The 23,588-nt window shown below is 43.1% G+C and overlaps 1 protein-coding gene across 3 annotated transcripts in view; it reads right to left on the bottom strand.

The window, feature by feature from the left end:
- Nucleotides 1-4,063: 4,063 nt before the first annotated feature.
- Nucleotides 4,064-23,588, bottom strand: part of sin3aa (SIN3 transcription regulator family member Aa) — a 111,216-nt gene continuing 91,691 nt past the window's right edge. For 2 of the 3 annotated variants that reach the window (XM_067973360.1, XM_067973359.1), the window contains 5 exons: nt 23,087-23,260; nt 21,579-21,671; nt 15,875-15,969; nt 10,241-10,448; nt 4,064-6,241 (listed from right to left, as the gene is read on the bottom strand). In XM_067973360.1, the coding sequence (XP_067829461.1) occupies nt 6,011-6,241; nt 10,241-10,448; nt 15,875-15,969; nt 21,579-21,671; nt 23,087-23,260 (801 nt within the window). In that variant the 3' untranslated portion in view covers nt 4,064-6,010. Of the gene's footprint in view, nt 6,242-10,240; nt 10,449-15,870; nt 15,970-21,578; nt 21,672-23,086; nt 23,261-23,588 lie in introns of those variants that run through there. The other variant, XM_067973361.1, reaches the window with a different exon arrangement.

Raw genomic sequence — 23,588 nt, 5'->3', positions numbered from 1 at the left:
TATACAATGTGGTTCAGAGCTATTAAGGTATAAGACACAATTGTGGCTTGGGTGCCTATTACAATTAAAGCTGATAGGTGACACTATCTTTAAGGAACGTGCCTGAAATTTAAGAAATAACATCCTCATAATTCAGTCAAAAGCAAAATACTGCGGATGCTGGAACTCTGAAATAAAAACATAAAATGCTGGAAATATTCAGCAAGTCTGGCAGCATCTGTGGAGAAAGAATCAGAGTTAACGTATCAGGTCGATGACCGTTCATCACAAATCAGTGGTTTTCTCATTGTCTTCAGTTTTCCACACATAGCCTGTACATGGAAAAGAGGAAATGTGGCTCTGTAAGAAAATGAATTTTTGCGTATACCACCAAAGACAGCATCTTTCCAAGAACCTGCCGAGAGAAACTGTGATGCTCCCAGGTTCAAACATCCTGGAAACATTGTTTACGCTCACACACGAATAGCTACTTAGGCACATATCATAATTTCCCCATTTTATCTCCTCAGCTTCCCACAGGCAACACAGCTCCTGCGATCCCTTGCGTTAACTTATTCATGGTCCAGGAAATTGGGGTGGGTAGGAAGAGGGTTTGTATCTCTATGCACCCAAAAACACTCGACACTTCTTTTTTGTTTCAGAGATGTCCTGGACAAGATTTTTAAAAATATGTTGACTAGAAGCCGATTAGATTAACATAGCAGAATAAAAGCCTTCAATTATTTACTGCATCCTTCGTGGTACAGATCAAAACTACAGAGACTCAAGAGGAAGGTGGATCAACTTATGGAGCACAAGGTTCAGTCAGATCCCATCTCGGAACACAAGGTTCAGATTCCATCCGGAATACAAGATTCAGATTCCATCCGGAACACAAGGTTCAGATTCCATCCGGAACACAAGGTTCAGTCAGATCCCATAAACACAAGGTTCAGTCAGACCCCATCTCGGAACACAAGGTTCAGTCAGATCCCATCTCGGAACACAAGGTTCAGTCAGATCCCATCTCGGAACACAAGGTTCAGATCCCATCCAGAACACAAGGTTCAGTCAGATCCCATCTCGGAACACAAGGTTCAGATTCCATCCGGAATACAAGATTCAGATTCCATCCGGAACACAAGGTTCAGATTCCATCCGGAACACAAGGTTCAGTCAGATCCCATAAACACAAGGTTCAGTCAGACCCCATCTTGGAACACAAGGTTCAGTCAGATCCCATCTCGGAACACAAGGTTCAGTCAGATCCCATCTCGGAACACAAGGTTCAGATCCCATCCAGAACACAAGGTTCAGTCAGATCCCATCTCGGAACACAAGGTTCAGATCCCATCCAGAACACAAGGTTCAGTCAGATCCCATCTCGGAACACAAGGTTCAGATCCCATCCAGAACACAAGGTTCAGTCAGATCCCATCTCGGAACACAAGGTTCAGATCCCATCCAGAACACAAGGTTCAGTCAGATCCCATAAACACAAGGCTCAGTCAGACCCCATCTTGGAACACAAGGTACAGATTCCATCCAGAACACAAGGTACAGATTCCATCCGGAACACAAGGTACAGATTCCATCCGGAACACAAGGTTCAGTCAGATCCCATCTTGGAACACAAGGTACAGATTCCATCTGGAACACAGGGTTCAGTCAGATCCCATCTCGGAACACGAGGTTCAGATCCCATCCGGACCATAAGGTTCAGATTCCATCCGGAACACAAGGTTCAGATTCCATCCGGAACACAAGGTTCAGTCAGATCCCATCTGGATTTCAGATACCACCCAGAACACAAGGTACAGCTCCCATTCGGAGCATAAGATTTAGATGCGCCCTACCAATTCCTTAAAGTAGAAGCAAGGAGTAGAGACCAAAGGAATTTCCTTGCAGGCAGATGTTGCACAGACCCCAGGAAGACTTGCCCATCAACTCGTGGAGGTAATGGGGACTTGAACCGAATCATAATGAATATGTCTTTGTCTTTGTCACCCTGGGCATCACACTTCTACGTATCACAGAGATCTTGCATCTTTTTATTTAAAAATGTGGATAAATATTTGAAGTACAGAAACATATCTAGAGCTTGGAGAGACAGCAGGGCAGTAGAAATAGGTTTGGATTGCTCTAAGAGCTGTCACAGACACAATGGGCTGAACTGCATCCTGTGGTGTAACATTCTATGGATTATTTTTCCAGATGCAAAATCTTTTAAAAAGCCAGCCATTTCAAGCATGTAGAATTAACCTTTAGATGACTTCAAGAATTTGCAGAAAGCTACAAATATCTGGATGTGCCTATTTAGATCACATCACCAGAGGTTTCTTGAGTGGTGGCCTCAAGAGATGGACTAGATTAAATACAGCACCAACTTAGCAGCTAAATATTATAACCCATGCCTCAGTTCGCACTGCCATGCCACGAGAGATCCACTCTATGGACAGAACATTCAGGATCATGCACAGATTAGAAAAAATGTGCACTACTGATTGAGAAAGATTTCCTACCAGTGGCAGATTTGAGTACATCAAGAAATAAAAAATTGTTAAATATTGCAGCAAGGGAGGGTAACGTAGTTCTACTACTACTGTTTTGACCAAGTATTGTTCCATTGTCACCCAAGACAAAGCTTTTGCATCCTGACTAATTTACAGATTAAACAACCTGGTCTACTCGCATAACCAGATTAGTCACCAGGCCCCCATCTTGAAGGGAAGACTATGCAATTCTCTGTCATTTTAACTCTAATTCAGTTTGATGTGGAGATGCCGGTGATGGACTGGGGTGGACAAATGTAAGGACTTGCACAACACCAGGTTATAGTCCAACAGTTTTATTTTAAATCACAAGCTTTCGGAGCTCACCTGACGAAGGAGGTAAGCTCCGAAAGCTTGTGATTTAAAATAAAACTGTTGGACTATAACCTGGTGTTGTTCAAGTCCTTACACTAATTCAGTTTTGTTATTGGTTTCTTTTCTAACCAATAGGGGAATTCTTTTCACCTGCAGTCAGCCAAAACCCATTCTTAATCGCATCTACTCTATCTAAAGTCAATTTAAAAAAAAAAAAATCTCACAAATCAGTACAGCGACATCATGGCCGAACCTGATCCTATTTTTGTCCAACACCTGCAGATGTGCAATTAACAGCAGGTATCAATGGATCACAATCAGTGGTAGGGGATCGGCCTGTTTTTTTTCCCCTTCCTCCCAGCCAACTGTGAGTTTGCTGAAAGCAACTAATTTAGGGGATTGAATCTGGAAGTTTTGTACAACTTGGTTAAATGCAGTTAAAGGGAACTGGATAAGCTCATGAGGGAGAAAGGAATAGAAGAGTATGCTGATAGGTTTAGATAAGGAGGGGTGGGAGGAGCATAAACGCCGACATAGACCAGTTGGGCCAAATGGTCTGTTTCTGTGCTGTAGACTCCATGTAATCTACTTAAATGTCAAAGTACAGATAGTTGTGATTTTCCCCACTTTGGTTAACTAGCCTGCCATAGTATGTGCATTATGAATGAATGAAAGAACATTAAGTGTTTACTCACCAATCAGCTTCTCACTTAAAGACATAAATGATTGATTTTATGATTAGACAGAGAAATTTCAGAACTGAAGGAGGCTTTTTGGCCCATTAAGGCAGTACTTAGATCCAAAATCAGAGCTATCTAGTACAATCCTGTTATCCTGCTCTTTCCCCACACCTTTTAATAGTTTTGTTCAAATCTTTGTCCTAATTCCTTAAACGGCACAATTGATGTAGCTTCAATATTTACTTAAACCTGTAGTCCCTGCTATTATGCAACAGATGTACACTGGCAGTTCTTATGCAAATAGGAATGGCACTGAATCAATCTACATTTTAAAAAATTCTACGTTTTGTTTTGGGTTTTACGCAATACTGCAATTAACAGCCTACCTCAAGACTAGTGAGCAGGATACCACAAAAACAGCTTACACTTCGGATCTAAAAAAGTCATTTCTATTACACATTTAAAAAAATCACAGAAAACAAGCCAAAAAAACAAAATATTAATGAAAACAAAAACACTTCACACAAGACAGCCAGATTTCAGCCCTGGCGATATTTTAATGGGAAATACTGAACTACAAGTCAAGTTTACAACTTCTGTATAGAAATCACACGTGGGTGGCCAAAGATCACAGTACAGAATACAAAAAGCAATATATATGCATTGTACAAGCTGGCTTAAAAGCCCTGCCTCTTATACTTTACAAAGTGAAAAAAAGAGAGGTTGCTGGGGCAAACTGTACAAATGGGCTCCGATATTGTCTGATCATGATGTTGGTGAGCACAGTGGCTAGCTGAACAGAAGCAACGTTTTAAATGGACAACTTGAGGTTAATGTCGACAGTCGGTCGTGAGGATGTGTAGAAACTAGTTACAGGGTTTTCCAGCTGCCGTTTGCCAAACCTCGCCTTGATTAGATTGGTTCTTCTAACACTCGCCAAACCACTATCCAGTTTGGCCTGAGGAACAAAGCCTATGTCAGTGGACACAGGAAACAGATGGAGGGGAGAAGATAATTTAACTCATTTACATAGAAATTTATAAAAATGGTTGAAGTTCTTTCGTGGACCAGCTTAAGCCCCATTACCAGTCTGTTCATTGTCAAAAACAGTATATTGAGTTCCGTGGCTAATTGAGAGTTGTAACAAGACTAGAATGTGCTGGAACGTTCGCTTATGAAATGAAACCCGTGACATGCTGGTAAGTCTCAGCAAAATAAAAATGGAACTTTTGAAACATTTTTAAAAAAATCACGTTTCAATGAGTAAAAAAAAACTTGTGCATTAAAATAAGATGGCGGTGGGAGAGGGGGGGAACAGAAAGTGTTATTAAACGTATAAAACTGCCTTCCAGAGGAATCGTAATTAACAGTCCTGTGCTTCAGACATTACAGAGCACTTTCAACATACGACAGGCAGCAGTAAATGTTTCAGCTAACCAAATTTTATGTCCATACAAAATCTTTCAAAACTCAGCTTCTTTGTGACCCGTTTAAAAAACACCCCATGTGTTTCATCGTCTTCCAATAGTACCTATTATGTTCACAAGAGGCTTTAAATGCTAGAATAAAGATGCTTTAAAAAACGTTCAAAATAAAATGCCTAAACCGTTGAAACCACTTTTGCTGTAACACGAAATAAAGCAGCACGAAAACGTAGGGACTTCATCAATCGCAACTGAATTATTAATCAATGATGCACTTCTGAAAAATACTGAAAGAATACGACAGTAGGAACAAAACCCGATTGGACAGCTGTCACGTTAGTAAGAGAGACCTTTCAGTCAGTCAACCACTTGCTCATTAACATCTTTTAATACCTGAAGCTACTAATCAACGGGGTCAAATACTGCATAAAACTGGAACCAGCAGTCTGCCAGACTTCCGACAGGAAGCAAATTGTGTTTGGAAGACTAAGGCAGGTAAAAAAAAGGTCACAGGTAAGTTACCCTCAGAGACCCAGAGTTCAATGTTTCCATAAAGAAAGAAAAGGTGATTGGACAGTTCCATTGATGTCTGCCATGAAGTTTGGTCCAGTTGTTATAGACGAGCAAACTTGAATTAAAACACAAAAAAAAAAGGCCAAAATGTACTATGTAATGGCATGCTGCACAGGGACACTTAATGATGCAAGTGTTCTGTACATAATGAAATATTCTTTTCACTAACAGAAATTCACACACAAAGAAAGCTACAATTACTCTGAAATCCCTTTGGTAAAAACTTTAATAATGGTGCCTCATTTTTCCATATTAACTAACTTCAAGCCACCTCATACTATGATACACAATAAGCTAGTAAGTAATGCTAGCACATTGATGCAGATTGTTTCTTTTTTTTAAAAAAAAAAGTCTGTTGACAATATGTACAGAGTATTTACAAAACATAGCAGTGTTTTTTTTTGTGTGGGAGCTGGTGTATAGCATTGGACGAGATGCCACAACATGGGCACATTGAGCGAAGGAAGGATCTGCTGTGCGAGTGTGGTCATGGCCCCTTGAATAAAGCACTGTATTTCACCCTGTATTTGTTGATTTTCATGAAGTGCACCGTTTCCGTTTCACAGGTGGTCGTGCAAGGCACCATGCCTTCCAATCGCTCTCCCATTAGCCACTTGCTCGTTTCGGCAGCCATTTCGCGAGTCACGTGCTCCTTGCTCCACTTATCCACCCAAGCCTGAAACCGCTGGTGTAGCCGTGTGCTGACTCGCTCGTGAGACTAAATTCAAAAAGAAAAGCAATGAGAGCCGTCAATTATACCAAATTTAACAATAAACTGATTGACGTTGCAATGGGCCCCTGGCTCCCAACTAAAGTAGCTGCCAGAGGAAGTTCTCCAACAATCAAAACCAAATGCATTCTCTCCTTATACTGTGGATTTACAGTCTGTACCAGGGTACGGTGGTGTTGGGTGGTGGGGGGGGAGTGGAGAGACAGAGAGAATGGCTGACTGATTAATGGTCAATAAGCAGCATCGCTCAGACGCTTCCTATCTTTTGAGCGGCTTACAACATTACAATATAACGTACATTTAGATCTCCTCCTACATGGGAGCTGTAAGTAGTCTTGGGGTTAAGGCAGGGCTCAGTGGTAGCTCTCTTGCTTCTGAGTCAGAAGGTCGTGGGTTCAAGCCCCATTCCAGAGACTTGAGCGCCAAATCCAGGCTGACATCCCAGTGCAGTACTGAGGGAGTGCTGCACTGTCGGAGGTGCCACCTTTCAGATGAGATGTCAAACCGGGGCCCTGCCTGCCCTTTCAGGTGGATGTAAAAGATGCCATAACACTATTTTGAAGAAGAGCAGGAGAGTTCTCCCCGGTATCCTGGCCAATATTTATCCCTCAACCAACATCACTAAAACAGATTATCTGGTCACGATCATGTTGCTGTTCGTGGGACCTTGCTGTGCACAAATTGGGTGCCACGTTTCCTACATTACAATAGCGACTACATTTCAAAAGTACTTACTTGGCTGTAAAGCACTTTGGGACATCCTGAGGTCATGAAAGGTGCTATATAAATGCAAGTCTTTCTTTCTTTCTTTCAGGTAGGAGATTGTTAGATTAGTCTGCCTGTTTTCAGTTCCTCGTACGGCATAGCTGACATTTGTTTCGGATGTCTGAAAGCCATCGACAATAATCCAATACCAAGTGATTACTTTAGCAGTTAATAGCCAATTGATTATTGAAACCAATTAGGATCTTGTTAGCTGGGAAGTTTAAAAACTACAGTGAAACATTATCACTGTCACCCAATGCCAAATCCAATAGATGTCCAACATAAGAATATAAGAAATAGGAGCAGGAGTAGGCCATATGGCCCTCGAGCCTGCTCTGCCATTCAATCAGATCATAGCTGATCTTCGACCTCAACTCCACTTTCCTGCCTGATCCCCATATCCCCTGATTCCCCTAGAGTCTAAAAATCTATCTATCTCAGCCCTGAATATATTCAATGACTCAGCATCCACAGCCCTCTGGGGTAGAGAATTCCAAAAATTCACAACCCTCTGAGTGAAGAAATTCCTCCTCATCTCAGTCTTAAATGGCTGACCCCTAGTTCTAGACTCTCTAGCCATAAGAAACAATCTCTCAGCATCTACCCTGTCAAGCCCCCTCAGAATCTTATATGTTTCAATGAGATCACCTCTCAATCTTCTAAACTCCAGACAGTATTGGCCCATTCTACTCAATCTCTCTTCATAGGACAACCCTCTCATCCCAGGAATCAATCTAGTGAACCTTCATTGCACCACCCCTAAGGCGAGTATATTCTTCCTTAGATAAGGAGACCAAAACTGTACACAGTTCTCCAGGTGAGGTCTCACCAAAGCCCTGTACAATTGTAGTAAGACTTCCTTACACTTGTACTCCAACCCCCTTGCAATAAAGGCCAACATTCCATTTGCCTGCTGTACCTGCATACTAACTTTGTGTTTCTTGTACAACGACACCTAAATCCCTCTGAACACCAACATTTAATAGTTTCTCATCATTTAAAAAATATTCTGTTTTTCTATTCTTCCTACCAAAGTGAATAACCTCACATTTCCCCACATTATACTCCATCTGCCACCTTCTTGCCCACTCAGCTAACCTGTCTATATCCCTTTGCAGACTCCGTGTCCTCCTCACAGCTTACGTTCCCACCTAGCTTTGTATCGTCAACCAAAGGAAAGTGGCCTTGATCAGGGTTAAAGATCAGGAAAAAACTCTCCCCGACCCTAAACAGGATAGTGGGCATATGGAGCAGATGCCGAGAAGATAGCTGATTCAGGGTCAACTGGCACCTTTCAGGGAGAGCTTGATCAAAACCTGTTAAGAAGGGGGCTAATAGTTCTCGAGATATTAATAACACTGCTTATTTCCACCCCCCCTCCCAGGGGAGCCAGGAGAGTGAACTAATGTTCCTTAGAGCAGGGGCTTAACTAGTAGGTATGAGGTTCGAAGGAGAAAGAGAATCCTTGATATAATAAATGCACACAGGAGGACCAAATTTAGCTACCTGTCAGTATAATAAAACTAAAGCTTGGTGCAGTATCGACATTCTGCTGCTAGATGGCAGTGACACTTAGTAAATACTAAATCCAATAATACAAAGGACACTGAAGATCTGCTTTATTTTTACTGCAACCATTATTTCTCATTGAATTCAAAGCGTTGGGACTTTAGTAAACTGGATACACCAAACCAAGTTTCACAGTGAGAGTTGCAAATTTTTCGACGTGGCTCCCATCTTCAAAATGGACGGCGGGGCACCAGATAAAGAGCTAAGCTCAGCACTTAAAAGTTTTGCTACTTCTTGAAAATTAAATGTTGGAATAGCTTTTTGTTCAAAATAAATTAAAAGTAAAGTTAAAATAGTAGAAGTAAAAGAAAGGATTGGTGAAGAGGAGAGAGAATATGGGGAAAGAGGGGAAGCCAAGGCGAGTAAAGATGTTTAAATTTGAGATTGTTTGAGAGTTGATTTTTGTGGTACATGTTACCACCACAGCAAGGAAAGTGTCAGTAACCTGTAGCAGCAAAAACTCCTGCAGAGGTAACCACAAGTACTCAATGGTTAAACAAAACTGTTCAAAATCAATAATAAAGGACAAGAAAATTTAAAGGAGACTAAATTTAATCATAGAGGATACTTGCTTTGAATATGGAATTTATCCGGCGTCACACCAGTCATGAGCAGCCCAGGAAGTGAGCTGTGAAAGTTCTCCTCACAAGGTGCATACATTTCATAAGCCAACAATTTGCTTTCGGGGTTCACCCTCGTTTTTGGTTTCGAGTTTTGTCTTTTATTATTGGTTTTGAATATTCCATTTTGTCGCATGAATCAAATTTTTTTAAAACGTGATTTAATTTTAGCTTGGGCTATTGTAGATGCAAGTATGTACCGTCTTTACATTAAGCAGCTGTTACCCCTCTAGAAGTCTTTGCCACTACCTTTTTTTAAGCCGTACCAAATACATAGTTTATATTTTTAGCTCCCAGTCTCTGTATGTTTCATTCCTACCATTATATGAGTTTATCACAAGTCATACCCACTCCAGTTAGTGCCCAAGCTGCTTATCTTAAAAATATTTTTACCTTCAGTGTCAATGAGAGAAATTCAGACTGATCCTATGAGAAACCATTAAAATGCGTATGTGGAGCATTTAATGTGGTTATTTTGGGGGCTGAGTAGGAAATTAGTCTCACCGGCTATAAATTAATTATACTAAGGGACTGAACAAAACTTTAAATTATTCTCCTCTATACCATGCATCACGAGCGATGTAATTCTTTTTAAATGGCTTTCTTAAAATGGGAACTTGATGGTGAGAACCTCTTTTTAACAGAACTAATCAAATGATGCACATTCACACCATGTCCAATAGACGAGGCTTAAAACAACAACAACTTGCATTTATATAGCGTAGTAAAACATCCCAAGGAGCTTCAACAGTTTAACCTCAACAAATACCGAAAATGTTGGAAACATTCAGCAGGTCAGGCAGCATTTATAGAGAGAGAAACATCGGGCTAATGTTTCAGGTTAGAACTGTTCTGACAAAGGGTCATCGACCTGAAACTTTAATCCTTACATTTCTCTCTCCACAGAGGCTGCCCGACCTGCTGAGTGTTTCCTGCACTTTCCGTCTTAATGTCAGATTTCCAGCATCCAGTGTTTTTCTTTTTGTAACCTCAACAGATGCAATTTCTGTGAACTAGCAAGCAGTATACTGACCTGACGAGCCCTTAGCAGCGCAGTTCTTCTGTACATGTAGTCTTCTGATTTGAAGACATACACCATCTTGTAGGAGTTGAGTTTAAAATTGCATTGCGCTTTATCAAAATTCTCTTCATTCTCTATGGATTTCTTATTGCTGCATTCCTTCCCTTCCTTTTCTTGCTGCTCCCGACCCCGTTGGCACTTGCGAATTCGACGCAGATTCCTATAAAAGCATAATGTACAGATCAGTGACTCAGACGAGCGCAAGTAAACAAAAATGTAGCGGGAAAGGAGAAATCTACAGGAAATATGCAACATAAGGCACAAGCCATCGCCCCTTTCTTCCTTGCCTCACATTCTCATCAATAACCCTTTCCTCCTCATCATCATATTTTCTTTTCAGTTTAACAGTTCTTGTAGAGCTCAAGAATCTCAGCTTTTGGGGAGGGGAATGAGATTTGAACTCAATACTTAGACAACTGTACGACCAGAGGACGCACCAAACTGCAGTGCTGAGTTATCAAATTGGGGCTGATCAGAGAATTTATGTGGCTTAATAACCTCTAGCATCAGAGACAAATTTTCATGTCTAATTTGAAAGTCAGCAAGAGAGGAAGCCAGTGCCTGTTTGTATTTTGTAGTACAGTCTATACTGAAACCAAGCACAGAGCGTGAACTCTGGAAGGCACAACAGGATTCCCGCTGTCTGAAATTCTCCTCATTCAGAAAACTTTGCAACAACTTTTCAAAGCATACAATCTTACAGCATAGGAGGCCATTTGGCCCATCATGTCTCTGCCGGCTCTTTGAAAGAGCTGTCCAATTAGTCCCACCCTTTCCCCACAGCTGTGCAAATTTTTCCTTTTCAGGTTAAGTTTGAGTTAACACTGTGTTAACTCTTGTTCCATCTGTGATTACGAAAAACACCACAAAAAAACTCTCTTGAATTTGTACTGTGCCAAAAATATCCAAGCATTTAACACATGCGGGAAAGTGGGATTAGGCTGGGTGGCTTGTTTCACAGCCGGCGCAGACACGATGGGCCGAATGGCCTCCTTCTGCGCCGTAAATTTTCTATGATTCTACACAAGTATGCTGCACAACTGGAAAATTCTGTGCAAACAACAAAATCACTAACATTACATGGTCCAAGAGATTGTACCAGTGACAAACTTTAGAGAAGAAAGAAAACTCTTTACAGGTTCTTGTGATGTACACGTTCTATTTTTAAGCTTCATGGGATGGAAAGGTCCACAGGCCTGACCTCTCGAGCCTGTACAAAATGTGAATAGGGCATAGGTAACCTGTGACGTAAAGTGAAATACTGCAGCATAAATGTTGTACCAGTAGGGAGCGTGGCCAGCTGACCACCCAGTCAAAAAAATTCCTCAAATTACTAAAAGTGGAAAACAATCCTTGTCGTCTATAGTTATATTTTGATGAAGTACCATTTTACCTGTAACATCGTATTATGATGATCGCACAGCTATTGTGCTACTGCCTTAGGTGCAGGATAAAGCTCTTTTTTACTCTGTCTCACCAAGGTGTCAAAACCTTATCCTCAGGAGTTTCCCCGACCTCTACTGTGCCAATGACGTGCGTTTTTAACATTAGCCACACTCAGCGAAAGGAATCAATTCAGTAGACATTATGTGCAATTTTGTGCACAATGAATTAGGTGAAATTGCCAAAATAAGTTTGCTTCAGACCTTTACAGCAGTCAGGATGAAAATTCTCCCCTCATTAGTCTAAGATGAATTCAAACCCAAGTCTTAAAGCGGAAGGGACAAACGAGAAGTATTTAACCCATTTAGGGACCGATTTCTGCCCCATCATATTAATATTAATATATATCCATCCTCCAAAATTAGGTAAAAACTATATATATATTTATAAAGCAAAATTGACATAAACCACCACAAACGTCAGCCTAGAAAAAGTGTTGACAGGAAACGCTGCAATCGCAAGGGCATAAATATCAGCACAGTAACTTAGACCCAATGGGCTCGATGTTACCAGGCCTGCGGGTTTCCGGCGGGTTGGGTTTCGGGAGCGTGGTCAACACGCTCGGTGAAATTAGTGTGTTGCCCGCGCGATCGTAGCAGGCAACACACTAATAGGAATCAATTACCTGCTCCTCCGGGCTCCGCGCTGCTGTTCTGCGCGTCGGGCGGGCTGCGCATGCGCAGTACGATCTGTCAGCTGGAGGCTCTCTAGTTAAAGGGGCAGTCCTCCACTGACAGATGCTGCAACCAATGGAACAAATTTCAGCATGGAGCAGCCCAGGGGGAAGGCTGCTCCCAGTTTAATGATGCCTCACCCCAGGTATCATCAGATGGGGTGAGGAGGAGGGCGAAGACAGAGATCTTCCACCCGGCGGGCGGGAGGAAGCGGCCAGCCTCTGCCACCAAGAAGGCCTGGCTCGAGGTGGCAGAGGGGGTCACCTGCGCAACCAACATATCGCCCACCTGCATACAGTGCAGGAGGCGCTGCAATGATCTCAGTAGGTCAGCCACAGTGAGAACACGAAGTCTTTCCCCTACACTCCATCTGCCACAACACTGCCCCAACCCCACATCTCCTTCGGCACCGCCAACACTACTCTGTCACATCACCCCTCATACCCACTCAAACCCCATCCTCATCTTACCTCCACTTACTCACCTCGCCAGTACTCATCCTGCCACTACCACGCAACCCAATCCTCATACAATCTCATGGCTCTATCCCATACTCACCCTCTCGTGCATCTCCCTCACGGCCAGCCTCACTCAACCTGCCACCACCTGTGCTGCAGCCACAGGGCATGCATCACATATGTGCAGTAGGCAGCGTAAGGCAAATGTTTCGTGAGCATGAAGGGGGTGCACAAGGGTGTTGGAGGGTTTGCCATGGGTGTTACCTATATTGAATTTCAGAGCAACAAACAGCACACATTATATTGGCACCACCACTGCCATGTCTCCGCGAATCCTGTCTGTTGTGTCCAATAATGCCCGCTCCTGGGTATCACTATGAGGACCCACCACTGATGCCACCCATCGTGTTACTGCAGAGTAGGTGCAGGTGTATTTGCAGGGCTCTTCCGCGCAGACGACTGAGAGACATCGGCGGTGTAGCCGGCTGCACCCTGGAAGGATGCGGAGGAGAAGTTGTGGAGGGCAGTGGTGACTTTGGCAGCGACAGGTAAGCACTTGGTGCTGGGGCCAGCCAGGAGCAGCTCGGCATGAAAGAGCCTGCAGATCTCCACGACTACATGTCGAGCGAATCTGCGCCTCCGTGTGCACTGCTGCTCGGAGAGGTCCGGGGAGCTTCGCCTCGGTCTGTGGACCATGTGGCGAGGGTAGTGCCCTCTGCGATGCGTCTCTCTCTGCGGTAGCCCTCCCTCCTGCTGTGCAGGTGGGCGTGCAACAACACCGTGTTGGGGGGCTCCACGTCTCTGCGGCGGACCGCGTGGACTGCGAGGCTGCTGGGGCTGGTCAAGCTGTTCGTCCTCCAAGGGTGTCGACGCACCACCCATCTGGCAGGTGTTGGTCTGAGGGGTTGTGCAGGGTAGGTGGGTGGTTCCTCGGACTGGGGCTGCGATTTCGTGTCGGTCTGTCCTCTGGCTTGGCAAGGGGTGGTGGGGGGCAGGGGTTGCCCTATGTGACGCGGTGGCCTCCTGCGTGGGTGAGGGCTCTCCCCCGTGGAGTGCACCTTGGCAGTTGCCACAGGCTGCTGGCTGCAACACGCCTGGTTGGAGAGAGACTGTTTCCCCCAGTGTGTGAAACAGTCTGCGATGCAGGTAAAATCCCACACTTCCTCTTTTGACAGCTGATTCAGCTCATTAACTGACCTCAACAAGCAAGGTAAGTACTCTCAAGTGGAACCCCGCTGGCTTTAATTGCCTGCGGGATTCCCACCAGCGGGGGCCACGCACGCAGCCCCGCACGTCATCGGGGAACCCGGAAGTGGTCGGGATCGCGGCGCGATCCGGTCACGTGACCGCATATCGGGATTTTCGGGGCCCCCCCGCTGGAAACCCGACCCTAAAATCGAGCCCAATGTGTTAGACTTGATCTGCACGCAGGTCCTTAAGAAGTTATTTTGGGGTACTTGATTGACTTATTTTAATTCATGGTAAATTAATTAAATAAAACTGTAAAGTGAGGCTGATTTAATTAATTTAAAAATAAGTCCCTAGCTTCTTGCTCAATGATAGCGGTGGTGATTGGGAGGGATGTGCAAACTGGTAAAGCAAAATACATTCCACACCCTGAACGAGCAACGTTCAGAAATCTTACTACTCTAAGAAATAAATAATTGACAAGAACACTTGGTTCTGCAGGAAATAAATAAAAGGGCTTGAAATATACTAGTAGATGCATTGACGCATGCACTCGGCTTCCAAGGGATGTACTGAAAGTACACTTCAGAACAACAATTTCTTAGGAAGGGTTACAAGTTCAATTCACTTTACAAAAGTAGTCCACAGGCTATAATAGCGGGAAGGTCAAGTGACATGGGCAAGGTTACTGCGTGCAAAGCTCTTAAAGGTAGTGTTGCCAATAATTTTCTCTTGTGATAAGATGAATCAACAGCTTAAATCGGCTTCCTCGCGCAAGGATTTTTCCTACTACAATACTGTGATTGGTTGTCATTATGGGGCAAGATTTCTGTCCGGAAGAATTTGCGATGTGAAATTCTGAAAAGGGTGCCCTTTGAGATTTGTGTTTACTGTACTTAATCCATTCAGAAAATATTCCAATTTGTCTTTCTTGGATCCAAAGTGGATGACCTCACACTTCCCCACATTGAACTCCATCTGCCTGTTTTGCCCAGTCACTTAATATGTCTCTGTCTCTTCGTAATTTCCTGCTCCCATCTGCACACTTACTGTTCTAACTTAGTATCATCTGCAAACTTGAATATACAACTCTCTACTCCTTCATCCAAGTCATTGATATACTGAGGCACCAGTACAGATTGATATACTGAGGCACCAGTACAGATTGATATACTGAGGCACCAGTACAGATTGATATACTGAGGCACCAGTACAGATTGATATACTGAGGCACCAGTACAGATTGATATACTGAGGCACCAGTACAGATTGCCGGGGAACTCGCTTGTCACATTCTGCCAATCAGAGAATGTTCCACCTATCCCTACTCTCTGTCTCCTACTACTCAACCAATTATCAACCCGTGTCCTAAGGTTACCTCCAATTAAACGCACTCTCATTTCTGCTAATAATCTCTTGTGCGGAACCTTATCAAGTGGCTTCCCGAAGTCCATGTAGACAGACAACATCCACAGACTGTCCATACGGACAACATCCACAGACTGTCCATACGGACAACATCCACAGACTGACATATAGACAACATCCATAGACACTCCCCTGTCCACCTTGTTAGTGACCTCCCCAAAAAATTCAACTGGATTAGTCAGACATGACCTCCCTTCACAAATCCATGCTGACTTTCTGATCAGCTCACACTTGTTCATGTGCTCAGTCACTCTGTCTCTGATGATACATTCCAAAAATTTCCCTACAACTGACGTCTTTTATCTATCTCTTTCCTCCAAATACTATTTACACTAATTTACTGTTCGATAGCTATGCTAGGGTTCATAGTTTGACAGTCATTGGAAAAGCCTTACCTTGGCAGGAACACAGGTTTCTGTGCTAGATGTTCCCGTAGTTCAGGAGAGGTAGAATCTGAATTCATATAACGATCCAAAAAGTCTGACCAACGCTGCAAACAAACAGGCAAGTGTTATTTAAATGTGATCAGCCACACACATGATGGTAGATTACTTACTATATGTATAATTTTTTTTTAGTTTAAGTTCAACCTCCACCTCCAATTATAAATTCCTTCCATTCAATTGGGGGAGAGAGGGGTGCAGAGGAAGCAAGAAAGAAAATCACTTGTGGACATTGTTCCTTTAAATAAAACTGCACTTAGTGTCAAGAGATTTCTTCCAGCTCTGCTGATTCACATCCTCACTTGGAGGAACAGCCTCAAAAGTGAGATCTTGGAGACCAACAAAAAAAAAGACTTGCATTTATATAGCGCCTTTCATGACCTTGATATCCCAAAGCGCTTTACAGGCAATTAAATACTTTTGAAGTGTAGTCACTGTTGTAATGTAGGAAACGTGGCAGCCAATTTGCACACAGCAAGGACCCACAAACAGCAATGTGATAATGACCAGATGATCTGTAATTCCCCAGCTCTTCTTAGAAATAGTGCCATTGGATTTTTTACGTCCACCTGGGAGGGCAGACAGGGCCTCGGTTTAACATCTCATCCAACAGACAACACCTCTGACAGTGCAGCACTCCCTCTGTACTGCACTGGAGTGTCAGCCTGGATTTTGTGCTCAAGACTCTGGAGTGGAAGTTGAACCCACAACCTTCTGAGTGAGAGGCGAGAATGCTACTCACTGAGTCACGGCTGAACCTAAAAGCACTGAAATATGCGAGGATCAGTTAATTATGACATACCCAAGCTTTATTAGACATGATAAAAACAACAGTAACAATAAAGAACTGATTATAAAATATGATACAAAAAGGTACAACACAGAAACAGCTGCTTGGTTCAACCAGTCTGTGCTGGTATTAATCCTTCACACAAACAGCACTTCTAATCCCAATAAAACAATGAATGAGACACAACTCTAAACTGCGATAGATTAGACAAAAGATGAAAGGTTAGGCAGAAGCTGATTAATATGTAGAGGTTGAGTTTGAATCAAAATTGAGGAAGATTTTAGCGACATCTATTCTAACTACACCAAAGATTTGCAAGTTATCTTCGTTCTTTAGTCTGCTTGGACTCAGGCCTCTACTGTCAAGAGAATGGATGTGCGTTGTGCTCCCAGACGTCTGCCTCCAGCTACTAGGAGTTGGAATTAGCACCCAGACTGGACTACTTTCTGAATTGTATCAATATTGTAAAAAAGCACTGGGGATGGCTCTGAGAGTTGATAATTTCAAATACTGCAGTACTCACAATCAAGGGTTTGAAAAAACATGGAGACTGCTATAGGTAGCTGTCATAAAGTTAGCCTCCAGAGGAACCCTGAATATATCAGCCCAAAAGGCGGCCAAAATACAAGTAGAGTGAGCTCTAACTTTCATTCATGACTCTTGCTCCACCAGGATATGGTAGCCTAGTGGTGACTGGCACTGGACTAGCAACACAGAGCTCATGAGTTCAAATCATGCCAAGTTGTGAAGCCAAACTGAATAAATCTGGTAATTTGTGGGCCAGCACCAGCTTCTGGATTGTCATAAAATCCAACTGGGAGCCTGCCACTCCTCCCAGTCTGGCCTGCATGTGACTCTAGTCCCAGGCTGCATGGTTGACTCCTATCAAGCCACTCAGTTGTAAACAACTGCTACAAAGTTCAAAAAATAAGTTTTAAAAATCTGGCAATGACCCAAGCTTTGAAAAAGGACAAAACTTAGGCAATCCCAGTATAGTCAACCCTGCAAAGTTCTCCTCACGAATACGAAGTAGGAAGAACTAGCCAGACAGTGATACTCACAGATCTATCAGCCAACAATGCAAAATCCTCCATCATCCCTCGGTATGTCCCACTATCGGTGGGGGCACAGTGATATAGTCAGGTGGCCCTGGCAATTCTCAACATCAACTCCTGACTCCATGAAGTTACAAATAAAGTCAAAGAAATGTTCTGATCACCACCTATTGTCCCTCTCAACTAACGAATCAGATTCAAACATCACTCAGAGGCAGTACTGAGAGAAGCGAATGCAAAGAAGGTGGACTTCAATGGCCACCACCAAACGTGGCTCAATAGTACCACCATTGACTGAACTGGCCAAGTACTGAAGGACACAGCTGCCAGGCCCAGGGCCTACATCAGGTGGCATGGGAGCCAATATGAGGAAGTAACAGCATTGGTAAGAGTGACCACCGCACAGTCCTTGTGAGGACAAAGTCTCATCTCCACTGTGAGGACATCTTCTATTGTGCAGGGTGGCACTATCGCTAGGCTAAGGACAGATCTAGCAACCCAAAACATCGGCATCGATGAGGCTCTGTGAACCATCAATAGCAGCAGAATTACATACCACCACAATCTGTGACCTCATAGCCCAGCACATCAATGGTCATCAAGCCAGAAGACCAATCCTGGTTCAATGGGGAGAGAGCATATGGGCAGCACCAAGCATATCTTAGAATGAGGTACTAACTTAGCGAAACTACTACCTGCATGCTGAACACCAAAAGTGCAGGCTATAGACAGAGCTAAGTGGCCCCATAACCAACGGATCAGAGCAAAGCTCTATAGCCTTACCATATCCAGTTGAGAATGGTGGTGTATACCCAGGCAACGAACAGGAGGAGGAGGCTCCATGAACATCCCCATCTCAACCACCGTGAAGCTTCTGCATCCACATGCTTGGCTTAAGTGTTTGCAAGCATCTTTATACAAAAGTGCGCAGTGAACAATTCTACACGGCCTCCTCCTGAGGTCCCCAATATCATAGATGCCAATTCAGTTCATTCTATGTGACAATGAGAAGCATCTAAGTGCACTGGACACAGCTAAGGCAATGAGCCCTGACAACATCCTGGCTGTACAGTTGAAGACCTGCATACCAGAGCTAGCTGCTCCCATAGCCAAGCTGTTCCAGTACAGCTAAGACACAAGCGTCTACCAAACAATGTGGAAGATTTCCCAGGTATATCCCATTTACAAAAAACAGGATGAATTTAACCCGGTCAATTACCGCCCTATCATCCTCCTTCCAATCAGTAAAGTGATGGAAGGAATCATCAATAGTTTCACCAGAAGCACTTGGCCCCAGATCACATTGCAGCCTCGATTCAGACATGGGCACAAGAGCTGAATACCAGAGGAGAGGTGAGAGTAGCCGCCCAAGACATCAAAACGGTACTTGACCTAATGTGGTACCAATGAGCCCTAACAAAACTGGGATTAATTGGGTGGGCGGGAGCAGTTAAAGGGAAAACCCTTCAGCGGCTGGAGTCATACCTGACACAAAGGAAGATGGTTGTGGTTGTCCGAAGCCAATCATCGCCGCCCGAGGATGCTGCTGCGGGAGTTTCTCAGGGAAGCGTCCTTGGTCCAATCATCTTCGGCTGCTTCATCAATCACCTTCCCTCCATAATAAGGCTAGGAGTGGAGCTCTTTGCTTATGATTTCACAGTATTCAGCTCTACTTACAACTCCTCTGATAACGAAGCAGCCCATATCGATCAAGATCTGCATAGCATCCAGGCTTTAGCTGAGAAGTGGCAGATAACATTCGCGCCACCCAAGTGTCAGGTAATGACCATCCCAAAGAAAGGAAAGCTCAGCCATCTCTCCTTGACCTTTAAAAGCATCACCATCGACAATTCCCCCACCATCAAGATCTTGGAGGTGATCTTAACTGGACCCAGCCATAACACCACCAGGGCAGAGGCTCAGTACTCTGCAACAAGTGGTTCACCTCCTGACCCCTCGAAACCTCTCCAACATTCGTCAGGAATCAGATAGAAGATTCACCAACCGCCTGGATGGGTGCCGCCATAATAGCATTCAATAAGCTCAACATCATCCAGAACAGTGCAGTCCACTTGATTCCCGGCCACTAAATATGGACACCCTCCAGCATCAACGTACTATGTATAACCTGCAGGATGCAATGCAGCAACTCACCAAGGGTACTTCAATAGCACTTCCCTCCCCAGGGATAAAAGCAGCAATGTTGTGGGAACATCATCACCTCAAGGTTCTCCTTCAAGTCAAGTATCATTCTGACTTGGACATTTATTGCTGTTCCTTAGTCATCGCTGAGACGATATAGTGGAATTTCCTACCTACCACCTCCACCACTAAGACTGCAGTGGTTCAAGAAGGCCCACCACTATCTGCTCTGGACAACTCGGAGTGGCAATAAATGGAGCCTTGCCAACATCGCCCACATCCTAAGAACAAATTTAAAAAAGGAGGGAGTAACAAGAAATACACTTCATAACTTACTAGGTATTCGGTTTTTTCAATCTTTTACTTTCAAAGGAAACAGACAGCTGCCTAAACCAATGAAGACTCGTTTATCTAATTGATGAGTGCCCTGTGTAAATTATACTTCCTTTCAATGGAAGAAAAGATGAAGTGGATAAAACTTCAGCATAATTACTTCAAACTAAGATAAATTGGATGTCAGCTTGATTCATCTAGTAGCATGCTCATCTGTTAGTTTGGTTCAAACCCCAATCCAGGACTTGATCATATCTGAAACCAAGCACAGCACTGAGGGAGTGCTGCACTGTCAGAGGTGCTAACTTTCGGATGAGACATTAAATTAAACTGCCAGCTCCAGTGGTTCAGATGAACATTAAAAATCCCACAGCAGTATTTGAAGAAAAGTAGAGTGTTCTTCCAGTGGCCAACATTCCTCCCTCAACCAACACCACCAAATACAGATCGACCAGTCATTCAGTTCACAGCGGTTTATGGCATCTTGCTGCGTCCAAAACAATTACTGCACCTGAAGTCACTGCATTTCAAATTCAATGTACATGAAGCATTTTGAGACATTTCTGGGAGATGCGAGATGGTGCTACATAAACGCAAGCTTTTCGTTCTTTCAAATCTTTCTAACTCAAAACAATGTTTCATAGAAGTTAATGATGTGGGCAAAGCATAGTTCTGTCCTTGTGCCCAATGTTACAGTGGATTTATGCTAACTTTGTGAAGTTCACAGACCTTACATGCTGAAATGAGAGCAAAGGGACAGTTTCAAATATTGAAAAGCCCAATATCACAGGAACCCACAGAATTAAGTTTTCAGTATCTCCGTGATTCCTGTTATTTAATTAAATTCTACAAATAGTATGCGCAGGGTCGCAGTTAAGATGCTCATATCCCATTCCGATTCCATTCTGAAAGCCACCATTTTTATGACAATGTTCAAATCAGTTCACAGTAAGACTGTGTTCATTCATTTTTGTCTGGGGTGTGGGCTAGATGCGTTGTTGCAGTGAAATACTGGAGCTTGAGGTTCAATAAAATGACACAGGCACAAGCTGTAATGAAGGCAAGAGTCCAAAAAGAAACACAATATAGGAACCACAACATTATGTGGAGCAAAATCTGTGTATTCTCTTTGTTGTTATATGTACAGGTGTGGAAAAAAAAGTTTTATTTATACAGGGAATTTAAAATGGATCTTCTGGATTCTCCAAATCTAGGTGTTTCTGGCAAAATAAAACTATCCTGTCGCACAGACAGGACCCCCAGGTACTTTACACTCTCGGCTGGGAGTACCCCTCATCATTCATCAATCTTAACTTCAGTTTTGTGTCAAGCGCACCTCAGCTTCCACAGGATCGTCTGAGTTTTCCTCTTCAGTGTCCAACAGGTCAATGGTTAATGACACTTGTTCTCGGCTGTGTATGAACGTAAGCTAGAAAGAAAGAAAATAAATAATAAATTCAAATGGTTCTAAAGTACACCCAATATTTGTTTTTACAACAATATTATGTTCAATCAACCACATTGTGGTAAGACTCCACACAAAGATCTCTACAGCTCAGCATGGTAATGCAGACATAAAATCACAGAATCTTACAGCACGGAAGGAGGCCATTCGGCCCATCATGCCTGGGCTGGCTCTTTGAAAGAGCCTTCCAAATAGTCCCACTCCACTGCTCTTTCCCCATAGCCATGCAAATTTTTCCTTTTCAAGTATATGTCCAATTCCCTTTTGAAAATTGCTATTGAATCTGCTTCCACCACCCTAATGGTAGTGCATTCCAGATCATAACAACTCGCTACATAAAAAAAATCCCCTCATCACCTCGAGGAGGGAACCGCAAGCTGGAGAATACAGATATTCCAACCAGCTTATGGTTGAACCCTCATTAACAGCAATAGATTGTATAGCACAGAACAGGAAGAGGGAGAGATTTCCTGAATTATGCATTTCAAATCCCAAATGGGATTCAGTGGAGGGCGGTATTTATAAATTAACGACTTATTTGACAAGCTGTACGTACATATAGTAAAAATACAAGTCACCTGAACCCTCCAGTTATGTTACAGCCTCTAATTAATCCCAGTTATTCAATATTTATAAATCATCCAAATTCACTCCCATTAAATTTCATTCCATAGAGTCACTATTTGACACACAAATTATCTGAATTCTTCAATTACATTGAATTCAGTAACTCATTCCCAGGTACACTACTCTATGTTTGTGAACTATTTTCATTTACTTTTCATACCAAGTAGAATAAAGTAGACACTGCATGTTTACTACCATGTGTGCTCAATTATATAAGTGTGAAATGCTTTTATAGTCAGTAATGTTTAAACATTTTAATTCCATTTAATAGGCATTATTACTAATGCACAGTGCACTTTACTACCCCCCACTATGTCACATTATCTTTCCCTCTCTGTAGATAGTCACCACCTTAAAATTCCAACTGGTTATTAAATTTACTGAGTTCTTTGTCACAGTTGTTGTTTTCCTCAAGACTTGAAGCAACTATTAACATTTGGCTCCAAACTAGAGACCAAAATTCTGAATAAATTTGGACATACGGCATCAGGCACTGTATAAATGTCACACTTCCAGCATTGAACTATGTACAAAAGAACCAGAGCAACACAAGAGTCATGATGGGATCCCACCATGTGATAAATCTGCACCTTTACTTCATCAGTAGTTGTGTAACATTGAAGTCACATCATACCCCACTTGACCCCTGTTCTGCGCCATGTCCCTCCATCATATTTCTGACCACACCTCCCTAAATGTCATTCAAAAAGGGTTTCTGCCAGTGATGGATCAGAATCTGAACATACACTTACCTTAAAACAGTTCTCATCTGACATGAGCTGTTCAGCCTTGCGCTGGTAGTTGCTTTCTATAACAGCTCGGGAGGATATGGTTGCCAAGGGACCTCCAGTGGCACAGTTATTACTCTCTGCTAGGTACAGATCGGTCACCTGTATACAGATTTCATCGCTCACAATATGCTGCAGCTGTAAAGAAAAATAAAGGCAAAAAGCAGGGATCAGGTTAGTGATTCGAATAGATCTTTGGATTTGAGGTCATATTGGAAATTTAGAGGCTAGGTGAGCAATCCACCCTAAGTTCCTAATCTCAATGCAAGTCAAGTTGAGAACCAATTCATTTCAGAAAGGTTTATAAAGAGACTGGTGTTAAGTGATGGCACCATGGCACAATGCACTGAAGCCCCAGTGCACAACACAGAGGGTGGGTTAAATGTTCACACCTGCAACTCCCCCACTCCACATTCCCGATCTCAACCATGCCACTGTTGGGAGGACCTGAGCAGAAGTCAGGTCA

This window comes from Heptranchias perlo, chromosome 38 (genome assembly GCF_035084215.1).
Source record: "Heptranchias perlo isolate sHepPer1 chromosome 38, sHepPer1.hap1, whole genome shotgun sequence".
NCBI classification, from domain to species: domain Eukaryota; kingdom Metazoa; phylum Chordata; class Chondrichthyes; order Hexanchiformes; family Hexanchidae; genus Heptranchias; species Heptranchias perlo.
This window is presented reverse-complemented; position numbering and strand designations above follow the sequence as displayed.